The sequence below is a fragment of the Strongylocentrotus purpuratus genome, unplaced genomic scaffold, assembly GCF_000002235.5.
Source record: "Strongylocentrotus purpuratus isolate Spur 01 unplaced genomic scaffold, Spur_5.0 spur5_contig_858, whole genome shotgun sequence".
NCBI lineage: Eukaryota > Metazoa > Echinodermata > Echinoidea > Camarodonta > Strongylocentrotidae > Strongylocentrotus > Strongylocentrotus purpuratus.
Window position 1 is genome coordinate 1621907 of NW_022145566.1, and position 15852 is coordinate 1637758.

The 15852-nt window shown below is 37.2% G+C and overlaps 1 protein-coding gene across 1 annotated transcript in view; it reads right to left on the reverse strand.

Annotated features, from left to right (window-relative positions):
* Positions 1 to 4843: 4843 nt before the first annotated feature.
* LOC584281 (glutarate-semialdehyde dehydrogenase) overlaps positions 4844 to 15852 on the reverse strand; it is a 33371-nt gene continuing 22362 nt past the window's right edge. Inside the window, exons 3-10 of the mRNA XM_030997527.1 lie at positions 14914 to 14997; positions 14150 to 14320; positions 11933 to 12049; positions 11453 to 11596; positions 9713 to 9856; positions 9171 to 9326; positions 8520 to 8689; positions 4844 to 7701 (exon numbers count right to left, since the gene is read on the reverse strand). Of these exons, the coding sequence (XP_030853387.1) occupies positions 7437 to 7701; positions 8520 to 8689; positions 9171 to 9326; positions 9713 to 9856; positions 11453 to 11596; positions 11933 to 12049; positions 14150 to 14320; positions 14914 to 14997 (1251 nt within the window). The 3' untranslated portion in view covers positions 4844 to 7436. The remainder of the gene's footprint in view (positions 7702 to 8519; positions 8690 to 9170; positions 9327 to 9712; positions 9857 to 11452; positions 11597 to 11932; positions 12050 to 14149; positions 14321 to 14913; positions 14998 to 15852) is intronic.

A 15852-nucleotide genomic window follows, 5' to 3' on the forward strand; every position in this document is an offset into this window, starting at 1 on the left:
TCGACTCTAAATGAGGACTATTAATTTTGTCTGAATTCAGTTTCCCCTCTCGCGCGAAGCGCGGAAGCTTTGACGTTTCCTTAAATTATTAGAGAAAGAAGACGATTCGTCGTACTGTTCTCGACTCGTCTAAATGAAGTTTTCCCCTTTCGCGCGAAGCGCGGAATTTTTGGCGTTTCATCACAATATAAAGAAAGGAAAATGATTCGTCGTACCGTTTTCGAATCTTATTATTATTAAGCCCTATTCATCTGAATTCAGTTTCCCCCTCTCGCGCGAAACGCGAAAGCTTTGTCGTTTCTTCAAATTATTAGAGAAAGAACACGATTCGTTGTAACGTTTTCGACTTTTAGTAAGCCCTATTTGTCTGAATTCAGTTTCCCACTTTCGCGCGAAACGCGGAAGCTTTGACGTTTCCTTAAATTATTAGAGAAAGAAGACGATTCGTTGTACCGTTCTCGATTCGTCTAAATGAAGTTTCCCCTTCCGCGCGAAGCGCGGAATTTTTGGCGTTTCATCACAATATAAAGAAAGGAAAATGATTCGTCGTACCGTTGTTGACTCTTAAACCTTGTTTGAATTTAGTTTCCCCGAAAATTTTAAACCACTGATTTCTTTAGCTGATATTATAGGAAAGTGAAACTTCGAGAAAATACAAGTATTGTGGTTGTAGTCACTCTCGAAGTCGTCACAGCGGATAAGAAGTCGCAGTTCGTAGGGAAAAAAACTTGTCGGCCGACCGACAATATACATCTCACCGACTTCAAACTTATGCATTGATGAGGATCGAGCAAGAATACCGACACAGCTGACCCGACACAGCAACATATTTACCCGTGTCTTTCTTGCTCCCTCGACGAGACGACTCCACCCAACAACCCCTTTTTCTCTTTTACTCCCACTCCTCATCTCTCAGACTCTTACCTCCCCTCTCTCTCCTCTCTCTCATCCCCCGTTTCTTTTGTTTCCCTTTCACTCTTTTTCTTCTTTTCTTTCTTTTCTTTCTTTTCCTTTCTTTGCTCTCCCCCTCTTTTTCTTTTTTCTCTTTCTTTCTTCTCTTTTCTTTCCTTTCTTTTCCTTTCTTTCCTTTCTTTTCCTTTCTTTCTTTTCTTTTCCTTTTCTTTTTTTCTTTTCTTTCCCTTCCCCTCTCTTTTTTTCCCTCTCTTTTTTTCCCTCTCTTTTTTCCCTCTCTTTTTTCCCCTCCCCCTTTTCTCTTTTTCCCGACGGCAGCGCAATTTTACCGACAATATCCTGACAGGTGGGGGGGGGGGGGTGTCGCACCCCCCCCACACCCCCCTTTGGCGACGCCCCTGATGGCAAATATCGTATTACTAGAAACTGGTATGCTAACAGATAGCCATCATGCAAGTTTTAGGTTAACTACATATCGGGTGATTTATAAAAAATACAAATAAAACAACCTCCATAGCGTCTGGGATATGCAAGAGATTCGCCGGAAAATAACGATGTTTTAATGCCGTCACAATATGAACAAACCCTGCCCAAGCAGACGACATCCCATAAAGAATGAACATATTATTGCAATGCTTTTATTTCTCAAATTATAATGAGTTTAGTGTATATAAATGTGTTGGAATTTTACACCATTCAAAAAGGGATATGACCCCCATTCTGATAACTAAATTATTTTGTTTGTAAATACACAGGATAGGAGTTAATGAGCAATCAAAGAAACCACAATTTCAGATTAAAAAACCTCCGGAATGATAGCATGGACGTCATTTGTTCCCTCTTAAAACGCCGAACATGCCGCGGTGTAAGCAGCTGAAAATACAATGGCGTCATTTTGTTTACAAGCGACGGATTCCTTTTTTTGTTGTTAATCCTTGCATTTTTCATCAAAATAATACCATGCACGGGGTTTAGAGTGAGGCAATAGATTAAACATTTCGCCTGAGGGCATTGAAGTAAGAGAAATTACTGAAGAAAAGATGACAAAACAGGCACTGAAATTGTGTGAGATGTCATGGAACATCGTCTGCTTGTGCACATCATGTTCAACATGTAACGTCATATCTCAGCAGCGAACGGAGGCAGGCAGGGGCGGCCGAGCGACTTTCAAAGTGGGGGGGGGGCACCAACAAAAAAGGGCACTTTCTGGAAAAAAAAGGGCACCTACAGTGTGAAATCTCAAAGCGAAAATATACAATTTTTAGACATTGGTATATACCCTACATTGTGATTACATTATCAGGGATGATTTCAATATTTTTTTCTATTCATACATCATACAAGATATCGCTTAAGCATCAAACTTTACAGTTGGGTGTGATGTCTGAATATGAATTTACGAGCGAGCGAAGCGAGCGAGAAAAATTTTAAAGATCTGTGAGGTCGCAGTGCGAAAAATTACATCTTATAAAGAGGAAAAGCCAATCGTGATGGGGTTATAAGCACATTCTCATAACGGAAGACTGAAAAGACCTTTGATAAGTAACATAATTATATAATCTTTAAATGCGAGCGAGCGCAGCGAGCGAACTTTGGGGGAAACTGCTCTTAGTCGCTTCAAATAAGGGGCACGTTTAATGATTACATGAAAAGGGGACAATTATCGAAAGGGATAAAACACTTATTAGAAAAGAAAAGGAGCACGTGTATAAGTACAAAGGATAATTATAAGAGGTGAAAATGAGGCATTTTTTCACTTGAAAAGAGGCACTCACCAGTGATGAAAAGGAGGCGTTTACGAAAATGGGAAATAGGCATTTGTTGACGGAAAAGGGGCACCCATCAGATTTTGATAGGGTCATTTATAAGAGGTGAAAAGGGGATAGGTCCCTTATTAGAAAGGAAAAGGGGCACGTATCATTATTAAAAGGGGAATTATCAGAGTTGCAAAGGGGCACTGACCAGATATGAAAAGGGGCATTTATGAAAATGTAAAAGGGGTACTTATAATAAAGGAAAATGTGCATTTGTTGAATGAAAAGGGGGCACCGTTCAGATGTTTATAAGGGGCAGTTATGAGAAGGGGAAGGGGAAGTTATGAGAAGGGGAAGGAGCTCTCTCTTTTTAATGGGGGCACTTATCATAAGGAAAAGGGGCATTTATTAGAAAGGGAAAGGGGGAGTTATGAGAAGGGGAAGGAGCTCTCTCTTTTTAATGGGGGGGGGGGCACTTATCATAAGGAAAAGGGGCACTTATTAGAAAATAAGAGGGGCACATGTTAAAATGAAAGGTGCGCTCATCCGAGTTTAAAAAAGGGGTAGTTATTAAAAGGAGAAGAGGCACTTCTTACAAAGGAAAAAAAGGGAAGTTGTCAAAGTAAAAAGAGCACCTCTCAGTTTTGAATAGGGCAATCATCAGAAGTGAAGGGGGCACTTATTAAAAGTGAAAAGGGGCATTTCTGGTACCTGAAAAGAGGCACTTACTAGAGATTAAAAAGGGCACTTATTCAAGATAATTTCAAGATTCATGAGAATTGAAAATGAACATTTATTGCAAAGGAAAATGGGAACATGTCGAAGGAAAAGGGGCACGTGTCAAAAATAAAAAGGGCACTCGTCAGAGGTGAAAAGGGGAAAGGGGCACTTTTACTAAGTAATAGGGGCACTTGTCAAAGTAAAAGGAGCACCTTTCCTATGTAAAAGGGGCACTTCTTACAAAATAAAAGGGGCACTTTTCCTATGTAAAAAGGGGCATTTTGGGGGTATCTGAAAAAGTGGGGGGCACTGCCCCCCCCCCCCCCCGGGAGGGCCGCCTCTGATGTCAGGGCTGTATCTAAGCGTTTTGTAATTGTAAATAATTATTACTTCGAATTTTCCAAAGTGTCACCTTTGCAATAATGACATTAAAGTTAGTTTTTTAAATCAATGAACCTTCTCTTTAATGAAACATCATGTACATGTATTTATTACATAAACGACAGTGAAAAGGTATACAATCATATTTTGACCTAACCTTACTTCCGAATATGCCCGAATATGATCGAATATCTCAGTTTACTTTGTAGATCCCATGCTAACTATAAACACGATCCTGAAAAGGAGGCACTTTCTTTCATAAGATTCAAATATAAAATAGAGCCATATGTCACGCAAGTACGTCGAAAAAATTGATGTCACCAATGTACTCAATGGGGGGGGGGGGGGGGGGGGGGGGGGAGGGTCAGTACGGCATTACGTACACAGAATGCTGCAACAACAAATCCTTTCATTCGAATCCTTTCACAGCCAGCTCGTTTGATAATCTACAACGTGATTTTGATTAATACACCATAATTGATTTATGCATCCTCTATTTCTTTCTATATCAATCATGTGCTGTGATGTAGAGGGGGGGGGGGGGGGGCGAAATTTGAAAAAAGCACCGACCAATATTAGGCTCAGTGGGGGGGGGGGTAGTGAGCACTAACATTTTTTTCTTCATTTGGCCCCCGAAATTTGAAAAAAAAAAATTTGTTGTTTTGTTTTGCCAGGGGGTGGGGGGGGGGGGGGGCATTATCATTTTTAGTTTAACTTATAAGCTAAAATTAATGTTATTTTACGCGTTTTTTTTCCAGCCTCCCCCCTTGATCCACGCCTGCCCCTTGTTGCAAGGTGTGATCAGGATTAGGAACGACACTGGTTTTGTGTATATTTATGGCAGTATAGACCGTTTGCGTTATAAACCCACGTCGGAGTGCCAACAGATCAGTATATCGTCCTGTCTTTTCAAACGACTTTGAATTCTAACTAATGTCATTCATAAATCTTAATCCCGGAAACTATAAAAAAGGAAATCAATTATTTAATTATTTTTACTTATATAGCTCAACGATAAGGGAATATAATTATAGAGACAGTACCCTTCGTAATGACAACCGATGTCTTGATCTGTATAACTTTTTTCTTTTTATTTTTTATCAATATGTTTATATATTCAGGATAACAATATACATAATTACAGATATAAACACAATGTATCCTGTTTTACATCTGAATTTTGATGAGTTGGCATTAATACATCAATGAGAAAAACTGGATATTTGTCCTGTTTACAGGCAAACACAAATAAACATTGAAAATAAAATTATGAGAATGTTAATAATTACAAATAGCAAATTACAGAGACTGAACGGCTTAACAATACCATAAATAGAATATTGATGAAATTATTGAAAAAATAGTTAATAAAGAAATTGATTCTGTCCCCTTCACAAAGAATTCGATAACAAAATTAATCGTGTAATGAAATTGATTGCAACTGAAATAATTTGTATGAAACTTAGTGGAGAATACAAGAAAAAAATCATTGACATGGAAATGGTTGCTGCGTTACACCAATAATTCAGTAATTCGTACACGTTTGAACATCTCTCATTATTCGTTTGTAATTAATACTACATGTAGATGTAGCATTTTGAATAACACATGGCAAACCATTTCAATTTTATCTAGCGGTATCCAAAGCTATTCTAAAACATTCGAGAAAAGGCTCGGATTAACAATCTTCAAAGTAATGGCAAGTCTTGTATTACAATCAAATCTATCAATAACAATTTGAAATTTAAATTTAATTACACGTCGTATTGAAGCAATAGTTCCGTGAATAGAATCAAACATAGTACATGTTAGAAAAAAAAAATGCCTGTCCACATTTGACTTTAATTTAACTGCTTTGTTATTTATATTATAATCAGTATAACAGCTCTTTTTTGTAATCTTAAAAGAACATTTTTGTTCTGCATAATGAACAATCATTCCACACGGAGTATGAATAATCAAAGATTAGCTGTATGGTTTTGTTTGGGGATTACACATGTTAACGGTTTATTATCAAGAAAACCACCGCAGAGTTCGTTGGAAATCCGTTTCATTCCACAATAATGTAACGTAATCGCCCAAAATAATGTGCATAGACCTACTTTGGTAGATAACATGTAGTATTTATCAGAGGAAAGAACTAAAAGGAACGTTTTGTCATCCCGAGACAATACAGACAAACAATTATTACTTAACGATAAACATGATTTCAGTTTTTCATTCTTCCATAGAATCCATACATTCTAGGGTGAATAATCACAAAAACAATTGAACAAAAATGTCGATTACATATCAAAAATTTACAACAAGATCAATATAAAAAATAGTTTATACAAATCCATGATTAATCAATTCATGGTGACAATCAAAGAGCATCAGATATAACATATTAATGATTATTTTGTTCAACCATATAACCTAGTACCTGATAATATCGTTGGAACGTAAATAGCTTTCACCTACTTTCCAGAGTTTTTGTTCCATACCAATAGTTTAAACAGCACGAAAAATAGTATTTGTTTATTCATGGTTGGCAGACAATGACATGTGTACAAATATGAACATGCTTTTCAATGTTTCGTGAATTCCGCATGATACAACACAAACCCAAATAAAACAAACACAGTATTATTAGCAGATAATGATTTCATATGAAACAGGTTTTACAAATAGCAAGAGGAGCAGAATTACAACCATTCCCACTATCATGTCTTAATCCGTCGATATATCTTGGCCTACTCGTTTTTTCCGAAACCGAAGGTTCCTAATTTAGAGACACATATTTCCCATAACACGAAGATGAAATTTTGGAGATTTGGAATTCCAAAATGAAATAGGGTTCATAAATCTAAAGATTCGTAATTCCGAAAATGAAATAAATTTGATGATTAAAACCCTTCGATACAGTTCTCTTGCATTTTCGGAAATATAAACCTTCGGGGTTACCAACTCTTTTACATTTTCGGAATTTTGATGCTTCGAAAATATCATGCAGCCTTCGAAACCTTCGGAAGAACGACAGGCAACCAATATATCTATGAAGCCCCCTCATCATATACTATACGCGATCTGATTGCCATCTGATTTTCAAGGAAATTACAAAACCACTATAAGTGAACAATAATTTATAAACAAATCTGCGTCACTGTGCTTTCTAATAAAGTTTGCCGAGTACAGCTTGCCTTGAAGTTAGAGAAAAAGGCTAAATCGACTTTAAAAATCTGGAACAGTCGTGGTCACTGGTCTGACGTCGCTACGATTGGCGTCCGATTTGGCCTTTTCCCAACTGGGAGACCAGTAATATTGTACCCCTAAATTCTCATATTATTTTCATGACCGATAGTATTCTCACTAAGATTATCAATGATTGAACTGGTGAAGTTATTTATCGATATCATTACAATACAATCCCAAAGCGGATTCAAAATCAGATTTTTCAGTGTGATGTAAGGTCAATCCCATTGCTAATGGACACATTTATGGAAGAGCTATAAAGTCACCCGTCTTTTGCAATAGACTTCACACCATTAAGCAGTACACATTTCGATGTAAATTTACATTTCATTCATTATTCCAGGCAATCCTAGGAAGGTAAATCAAACAATAACAATCGATATACCACAGAGAAGTAAATTAGCGACACGAAATGCGATTGGATGGTGATCGTGCTTAGATTCCACCAAAGCAGACGTATTTGATTTCCTGATACTCGTCCATTCCATACTTCGACCCCTCCCTACCCATTCCTGATTCCTTAACGCCACCGAAGGCTGCTATGTCCGTTGAGATAAGGCCTTCGTTCACGCCTACCATACCGACTTCGAGCTTCTCGGCGACTCGCCAGATTTGACCGATGTTGTTGGAGTAGAAGTAGCCGGCGAGTCCGACACGCGTGCTATTGGCGATCGCCAGGACCTCCGCTTCTGTTTTAAACCTGCATGGAGAGAAGGAAAGTCAATCAGAACACTGTGCGCTTAGAAACATCAGTATTAAGCGCCTAATAAATGTTATGTATTATTATTATTTAATGTGGGAACAATCGGAAACATATACAATGAGAACTAATAGCCCGTAATTTTATGCAGCTCGAATGCTCGTGGCTACGTTGATAAATGTGAGAAACTTGACGAGGTATTTCATGTCACAACCTGAACTGTGATTTCTCATCATGGTTTCCGTACTTCTCATCCTATAGCTGTCTGGAATTTCGGCATGTTGTCTGGTCTTGTGAGAATGTGATTTAATAATAATGATAATGATAGGCATTTATATAGTGCCGTCTATCTAGACATTCTATTCCAAGAAGGACTTGTTTTGTTGATTGATTTGTTAGTCGATGTCTTCTGAACGTTGCAAAATATGTTGCAAAAAAAAGTTCATAGGCAAGCGACCAGTACAACATCTGCAGTCCTTCCGCTGCAGCAATACAGTGATAACCCTGACTAAAAATGAGGCAACGTGAGCGTTTTTTCACAGGTATCATAGCCATACTGGTGGAAAAAATATTTCAACAAAAAAGGAAGGATTTCGCGCTTGATTTTGCATCAAGTACTATCACTGTTTATTTTATAAATAAGAGAACAAATTCCAACTTATTTGGTTTTGGAATAAAAGAGAAGCATAAAAGAAAATTGAGATGACAATGTGACAACTTAGATCTGTTAAAATAACAATTCAATGGCATCTTTCACAAAGGAACAAACGTTCAGATTGGAGAACATATTATTCTGGATGCTGCCTCAAGAAACTTACTTAATGATTGCAGCTAGGGGTCCGAATGTTTCTTCTTTACAAACTAGAGCATCGGTTGGTACATCTCGGATAAGTGTAGGTTCGAAGAAGCTACCGCCTAGAGCATGCCGTTTGCCTCCTACCAGAACCTTCCCACCATGTGAAACTGCGTCTTGTACATGGTGCTCGACCTTCAAACGACAAAAGTGCAGTATTATTTGCATTGGAGTAACAATGGTATGGACAATACGATCAAGACTATATTGCAGACATTCCGCAAACACTCTGTCATCACAATAAGGCCTAGGTCACTTACAATGGTAACCTATCATGATGACATAATATACGACATTGACTTTCAAGGTCACAAAATAAAGTTCACTATCTCTAAATGTTTCTAAGATGACACAATAGTGACAGAAGCAATGTAAATAAATGCCAGGTCAAATATTTCAGTGTTAAAGGAAGTTTGTTCCGCCGTGGCCATATTTTGCCATGGCCATATTTTGATATAATATTTGATGTCTTTGGACTATCATAAAGCTTGCATTTCTTCTTGAAATTCTTGAAATACTCTGTTCACATAGTTATCGAATTCCTGAAAGGTCAGCTAGAAGATTCACATCTCATCAACTACAATTCTTTCTATATTCTTTGAATGAAGCCGTCTACCTTATCCACCCCTTTCACGTTGATAAGAGGACCTTGTGTTGTTTTAGAGTCCATGCCGTCACCGACGACCAATTTTTCGACTTCAGCCGCCATTTTTTGACAAAACTCGTCGTACACCTCCTCTTGCACAAAGATTCGGTTGGCACATACGCATGTCTATAGGGGATGAAACATAAATTACAGTTAACACAAAACAATCACTTCATAGACCACATAATTATTATGATTAAATGCACAGCGGAGAAAAGCAAAACATAAGACGTATACTGATTTCTACTTCCGAATACGTAAAATTGATATTTAAATCGCAATAATTTATGATTAATAAAACAAATAAATTTCTTGGTAGGCCTAGTGGAACCGTACACATCCAATTACATTTTGTAACGTGACATAAAGGTATTACTATATTTCATGTAAACCTCTGTCTTTCAAGTAATAGTTGTGTAACAAGACTCTCAATTTGGTTGAACATCCCATTAAATGTTTCACTGGGGAATAATAATGTTTAACGTAGGAAAGAAAATTGTGTTCATTCAGACCTGTCCTGACCCGCGGAATTTGCAGACCATGGCGCCAGAGACGGCGGCGTCTACATCAGCCGAGTTGAACACAATAAATGGTGCGTTGCCACCGAGTTCCATGGAAACCCGTTTGACTGTATCTGCCGACTGCTTTAGTAAGATCTGAAATAAAAGAAAAATTTATAGTCTTAACAATAACATGCATGTTAAAACGATGAATGCACTCACCTTAAACAATGTTGCTTATATTCATCTTGAGAATTCATAACAGTGTAAACATAAAGGGAAGAGCAAACCCTTCTATTTTTTGATAATCGTGACGTCAGAGTGGATAACTTTTATTATATAGCGCATATGAATATTCTAGGCCTCTGATTGGTCGAAACTGCAGGCATGAATGTCACTACTGACAGCTGGGAAGTAAAAATCGTCGATGATTTCACGAAGTGGCTCACGCACAGCAAAACAGCAAGAACTTGATCTGTGAAAAATGCGATGAAAGGCTCCTTTTTTTAAGTGTTTGCAAGAACCAACATTTGCAGACTTAGCAAGGTAGGAAAGAGGAGAATTTACTCTTTATATCCATTAAAATAATACGATTATCTGCTCTATATGAAAACACTGCAATGCCGCAAACAAAGGGGTCATTTCGTGAAATAACGCCTTCACGCTAAATGACCTGAGAATTCTTCCACAAAACGGCACCTCCTCTCGCGCGCAGAGTGTATAATTATGATATTGGAAATATAAAGTACCTCTACAAAGGTGATTGTAGGCCTATTCTATGTTACATAAATCGACAAACAAACGAATTCCCCTTGCCACTAACGCCAAGAAATTCAAGTTCGCATTCCTATGTGCCATTTTGTGAAACATCTGATTGCCAAAATCATGTTTAGGCCCTATTCTGCACGACGACATATTGCACGTGCCCCCTCGTGAAATAACTGATTTGCAAAATCATGATTGCTTCGCGCGCCATGAGTGCTCGTGCGTTTCGTGAAATTATTGATTTCCAATATCATTTACTATCAAAAGTAGTTTTTAGTAGATCAAAGTGGCAATGTCAAAAAGCTTTATAAGGGGCACTTTTTAGCGATTCAAATGAACAAGTTTGGTGATACCAGAGAAGTTTAACTGTCTTTCATGCTCTTGACTATTCTTACCTAAATGACTGTCCACGTCTTATACTGGATTCTTTTATGGCAAATTGCACATGAGACCCTTCACAAGGGAGGAGGTTTCCATGGGTACGATCGCAAGCCATTGCGACCCCCATCCCAATTTTTTGTAGTGTGTGTTTATAAAAACAAAAAATAGATGACCTCGTTGTTGTTGTGTTTTTTTGTTGTTGTTGTTTTTTTTTGGGGGGGGGGGGGTGCTTCTCAGAGATTTTAAGGTGTGTACACCTAGCTCATCTATAAAGAGAGACTTCTGTCCCTGAGCACACCTGTATTTTAAAGAAAATCATAAGGAAGAGCATATAGTCCACGGTTCGAGCCCCGCCGCGGCACTAATGTCCTTTGGCAAGACATTGATCTACATTTGCCACGACATTGATCTACATTTGCCACATTCAACCCAGGTGATGTAAATGGGTACCTGTCGTGAATTTATTCTTTGAAATGCTAGAGCGTCGCAATGGCAGCACAGCTAAAGCCGGGTAATAATCTCCAAGTTTGGAAGTGCTTAGTGATTCTAATGAGCGCTATACAAAAACTGAGTACCTATTATTATAATATGATATCATAGACCAACCTTTCCAGTTTGAGTTGAACCTGTGAAGGATATCTTAGCCACCAGAGGACTCTCACACATAACCCTTCCCACGTCTGCAGCATGGGATCGAGAACATGGAACCACGTTGAACACACCAGCAGGTAGTCCCGCTTGGTTGGCCAACTACAATATATACAAGAACAAATTCGGTACTTAACCATCATAGCTTTAATGTTTTATTATGAATAATATACGGTCATGAATGTAGATAATGATGACGGCCAAAAATTAATGGTGACGACAAAATATTATTATCTAAACGTTTATTGTCATGGTGATATTTTTACTCCCTGTTTCAACAAATTGCATTTATAACCCTTCAATTTGACAACTATCAAGAACTCTCAGAATTTTGAAGAGAACTTCTCCATTGTTATTGGTAGCTGCAACAATTGACTTCTGCATTTAGGATACAGGAATATCCACCGAAAGAGATGAAAGGTTGTAAATCAGGTATACCTCACACAAGGCAAGCGCCGACAGAGGCGTATCTTCTGCTGGTTTGACGACCACCGTGCATCCAGCTGCGATCGCTGCGGCAGCTTTTCTCGTAATCATTGCACTGGGAAAATTCCACTGAAATTTTGAGAAAAAAAAAAAAATTGCTACCAAGCATTATCTGACTGGTGCTATAATATGATGAAGGGAGAAGAGAAACAAAATATGTGATGATGAATTAGAAAAACATGAGTTACATAGATTTACTGTAATGAACCCCTCCCCCCCCCCCTTAATGCAGTAAGGGTTCATGAAGAAAAAAAAGAACTTGCAACATGACAAATTTTAATGATAACTTAATGAAATTATTTAATCAAATCATACAAATTTAGAAAGAAAGAAAAATCAGATCTGCCACTACACATATGAAAGTTATGACGACGACTGCTAAATTCTAAAAAACAATCCAAAGTATTGGTCCCTCGCGCACCCCCCTCCCTCGCCCCCCTCCCCAATAATTATGTATGTAATTCATGTAGTTTTAAATTGCTTGAGTCAGCTTAAATTCAAAACCATTGTATAATAACGCAAAACTAGTTTTTGAAATGTTATATATCAAGCTTTAGTGAACGTTATACCTTAATATAGTGACAAAGTTCAATGTATTCAGATAGCCTATACCAAAGAGATACCAGCTCTTCGGATATACTGCTAATATAAGGCTGACAATGACATGGCGTTCTTCATATTTACAGAGTGATAAGCAATATGTTATCATTACGATTATTGATTTACATAAAGACGTCATAAGTCGGGCGTTTTTGAAAACATGTTACACACGATTCCCGGACAACTACCACCTGAATAAAATTACTTGTTTCATCATCAGAGCTTCAATTCAAATAACATAAACATGTAGAGAGCAAAAGGGGGTTTTGTAAAACGCTTTGTTTGAACTTGTATATTTACTTTTCATGGGCTATGTTTACAATGTTCTTCTGCCAATTGCTTTTTAAACCCTTTTTAAAACCATACGAGCTTCAATTCAAATAACATAAACATAATGTACACAAAACGGGAACAGTAATTTTATTATCAAAGTACAAATTCTGAAACGATTTGTTTTTAATCGTATATTTTCTTTTCAGGGGCTATAGGTTTACAGCTATCAATATTGATCTTTGCTTTATTGTTGTCTTTTCTTGATAAGCGATGATCTTTCACATACATAATACAGTGACATAATTTCAGAATTCGGAAGAGAAATACAGGGTGTATGGAAAGCAATTTGGTATTCCAGTAGTTGTTGAAAGAAAGGAACTGAACAATATTAAACCAGGGAAACGGTAATCAACACAAACCTAGCAATCTAACTTCTAAGCTATGATTTTACAGGAGACTAGTTTACTACGTTGATGCATACTTTTTAAACAAAATTTCTCTGGACAATCATGAAGCTTTTCAGAGGCTTGCCCGACTAATCAGCAAATAATGTATGCAAAAAGTGGATTCCATTCATTGAGATCCATTATTCATAGCAGGTGAATGGGATGGATGCATGTTTACCAGGGATTAAAAAGAGAAACATGCATTTAAATATTAATAAACAGATCTAATCATTCTAAAGCAAATGAGGTCAGTCAGAGGTAACCATAATATTATGAACATGCCTCCCCCAACCAACCCACCCCCCCCCCCCTCTCTCTCTCTATCTCTCTTTCTCTTTTAAGAGGCTCTGTTTGTTGAGTTGCAAACAAGATTTTAAAAACAACTACCGGTACCTAACTCGTTTATCCTTTCAAAATCACACCCTCGCTAACTATTACCTATATGGACTCTAACGTTCTATTATGGAGGCTCATTTATTATGTATATTATACTCTCATATTATATGACTTTGATGTAACTTTGAAAATATTATACAAATATCAAACTGGCAGTTTCAGTATAATGTTCTTCAGCTACGGCGAACATGATGTATGTACAAGGGTCGGTACAGGGGTAGGTAAACAGTTCGGGAAGTTGTGTAACCAAAGATAAATTTGACCTTATTAACAATTGGTTGATTGTGATATTTGCACTTGCAGGGCATATCCACTCGTTCATGACCTTCAGGAAACTAAAGCTATCAATTGTCGCTGGAGCATTAAATTGGATCACCTGTGCACCTGACAATAATATAAGATGAAGAGTATATTTGTACATGACTGTATTTGTTTCATGAGGTATTATACTTACAGGTGTAATCATAGCTGCTACCCCTACAGGTTGTCGAATGAATATCATCCTTTTTGTCTTGACTGGAGATGAGACAACATCACCATAGGATCGACGAGCTTCCTCTGAGAACCATTCGTTAAAAGATGCTGCATAGCCGATCTCACCCATTGCTTCCGACAAAGGCTTGCCCTAAAATCGATGTGGAAAATAGTATTGTTTAAAAAATGAAACTCGATCCTGCTCCGTTGAATTCCCTTATGTTTTATGCACTTGAAATGATGATTGTCGATCAATTATAATATTTGGCCGTATAGCTTTGTGCTTTTTCTTTAAAAGTCACAGAGATATACTGCAGTTTTATTCCAGGTATCTTCCAATTCATGGCACAAGATAATAATGCTGAAAAGAGTATATCATGCCTAACCAGAATCCCTTATAGTGTACATTCATCTTAAAATGCTTCTCATGCAATCAACTTGTCTGAATCCAACAGAATGATGACCAGTTTTGGTTTTGAACTTTTGATATGAATTTTGATATGAACTAATTCGGTCAAACCCACGCATTCCATATTGGATATTAGGTATATTCAGAGAAGACCTTGACTGCGATTACCATCATCAATAAAATAATACATTAAGATTTAAAAACAATCTGAAGACAAATTCATGTATAGCTGTACCTTGTCAATATCATGACACGTTTAATGATTGATAGAACAAATTGAACAGATTGAACAAACAAACAGCGAACATAATAGACTTTAGTAATGAATGACTCACATTTTCTGATGTCAACAGTTTGGCTAGCTCTTCTTGATTCTGCATCATTAGTTCTGCCCATCGTCGAAGAATTATGCCCCTCTCCTGAAAATCAAGAAAACTTGCTTTAAAAAATACCTGTAGGCCTACTCTTGTAAACCAAAATGCCAACACAATTGCCAGTTTGTGTATCTCCTAATTCTTTAACTGTCCTTGACCTCGCCAAACAAATGTATTGTAGGAGGGTCATCGGGCAAAGCAACAATAATATTATTGGATATGGCACTGCTGATGAATAAAGAAAACCAATAGAGCTGACAGCTTTTAAATGGGGATTTCGTCACCGATTCATATTTCAGGTATAATATTGCAAGGGTAGGCCTATAATAGTTAGTAGTATCATCAAAGATAAATTAACACGATCGCAAACACTTGAGAAAACCAGGCTTGTGTGTCATATTTTCAAATATGCAACAGTACAAACTAATACGTACATGATTTCTAAGGCAATGTGATATAGCGTATGGAGATTGCCTTGAACGTCTGTTAACTAAACACCATTTTATACATTAGTGGACCTGATTGTAAAAATAAATACTAGCGATATAATATTAATAGTGATAGGAAGTTCTGATTTACAAGCTTATACATCACTCATAATAGGGGGATTCTTAAACTGACATAATTCTTGTCATAATGAATAAATAAATATTTAAACACTCAAATCAATCAGTATTCAATGATGATCTCAAGTGTTTAAAATTGATTGCTTTCTTTTTCACTGTCCGATTCGAATTATTATTCAGTGATTGTTTCTCTGATTTTTCTTCTTCTCGGAATACAAACAAAAGTTTAATTAACTCTGAATCACTTTTTCTAAAATCGTTCATTTTGCTATCATACTGGAAATATGAAAATAAACCAACTGATGGTGGGATGGTTCATCATCATCATATTACG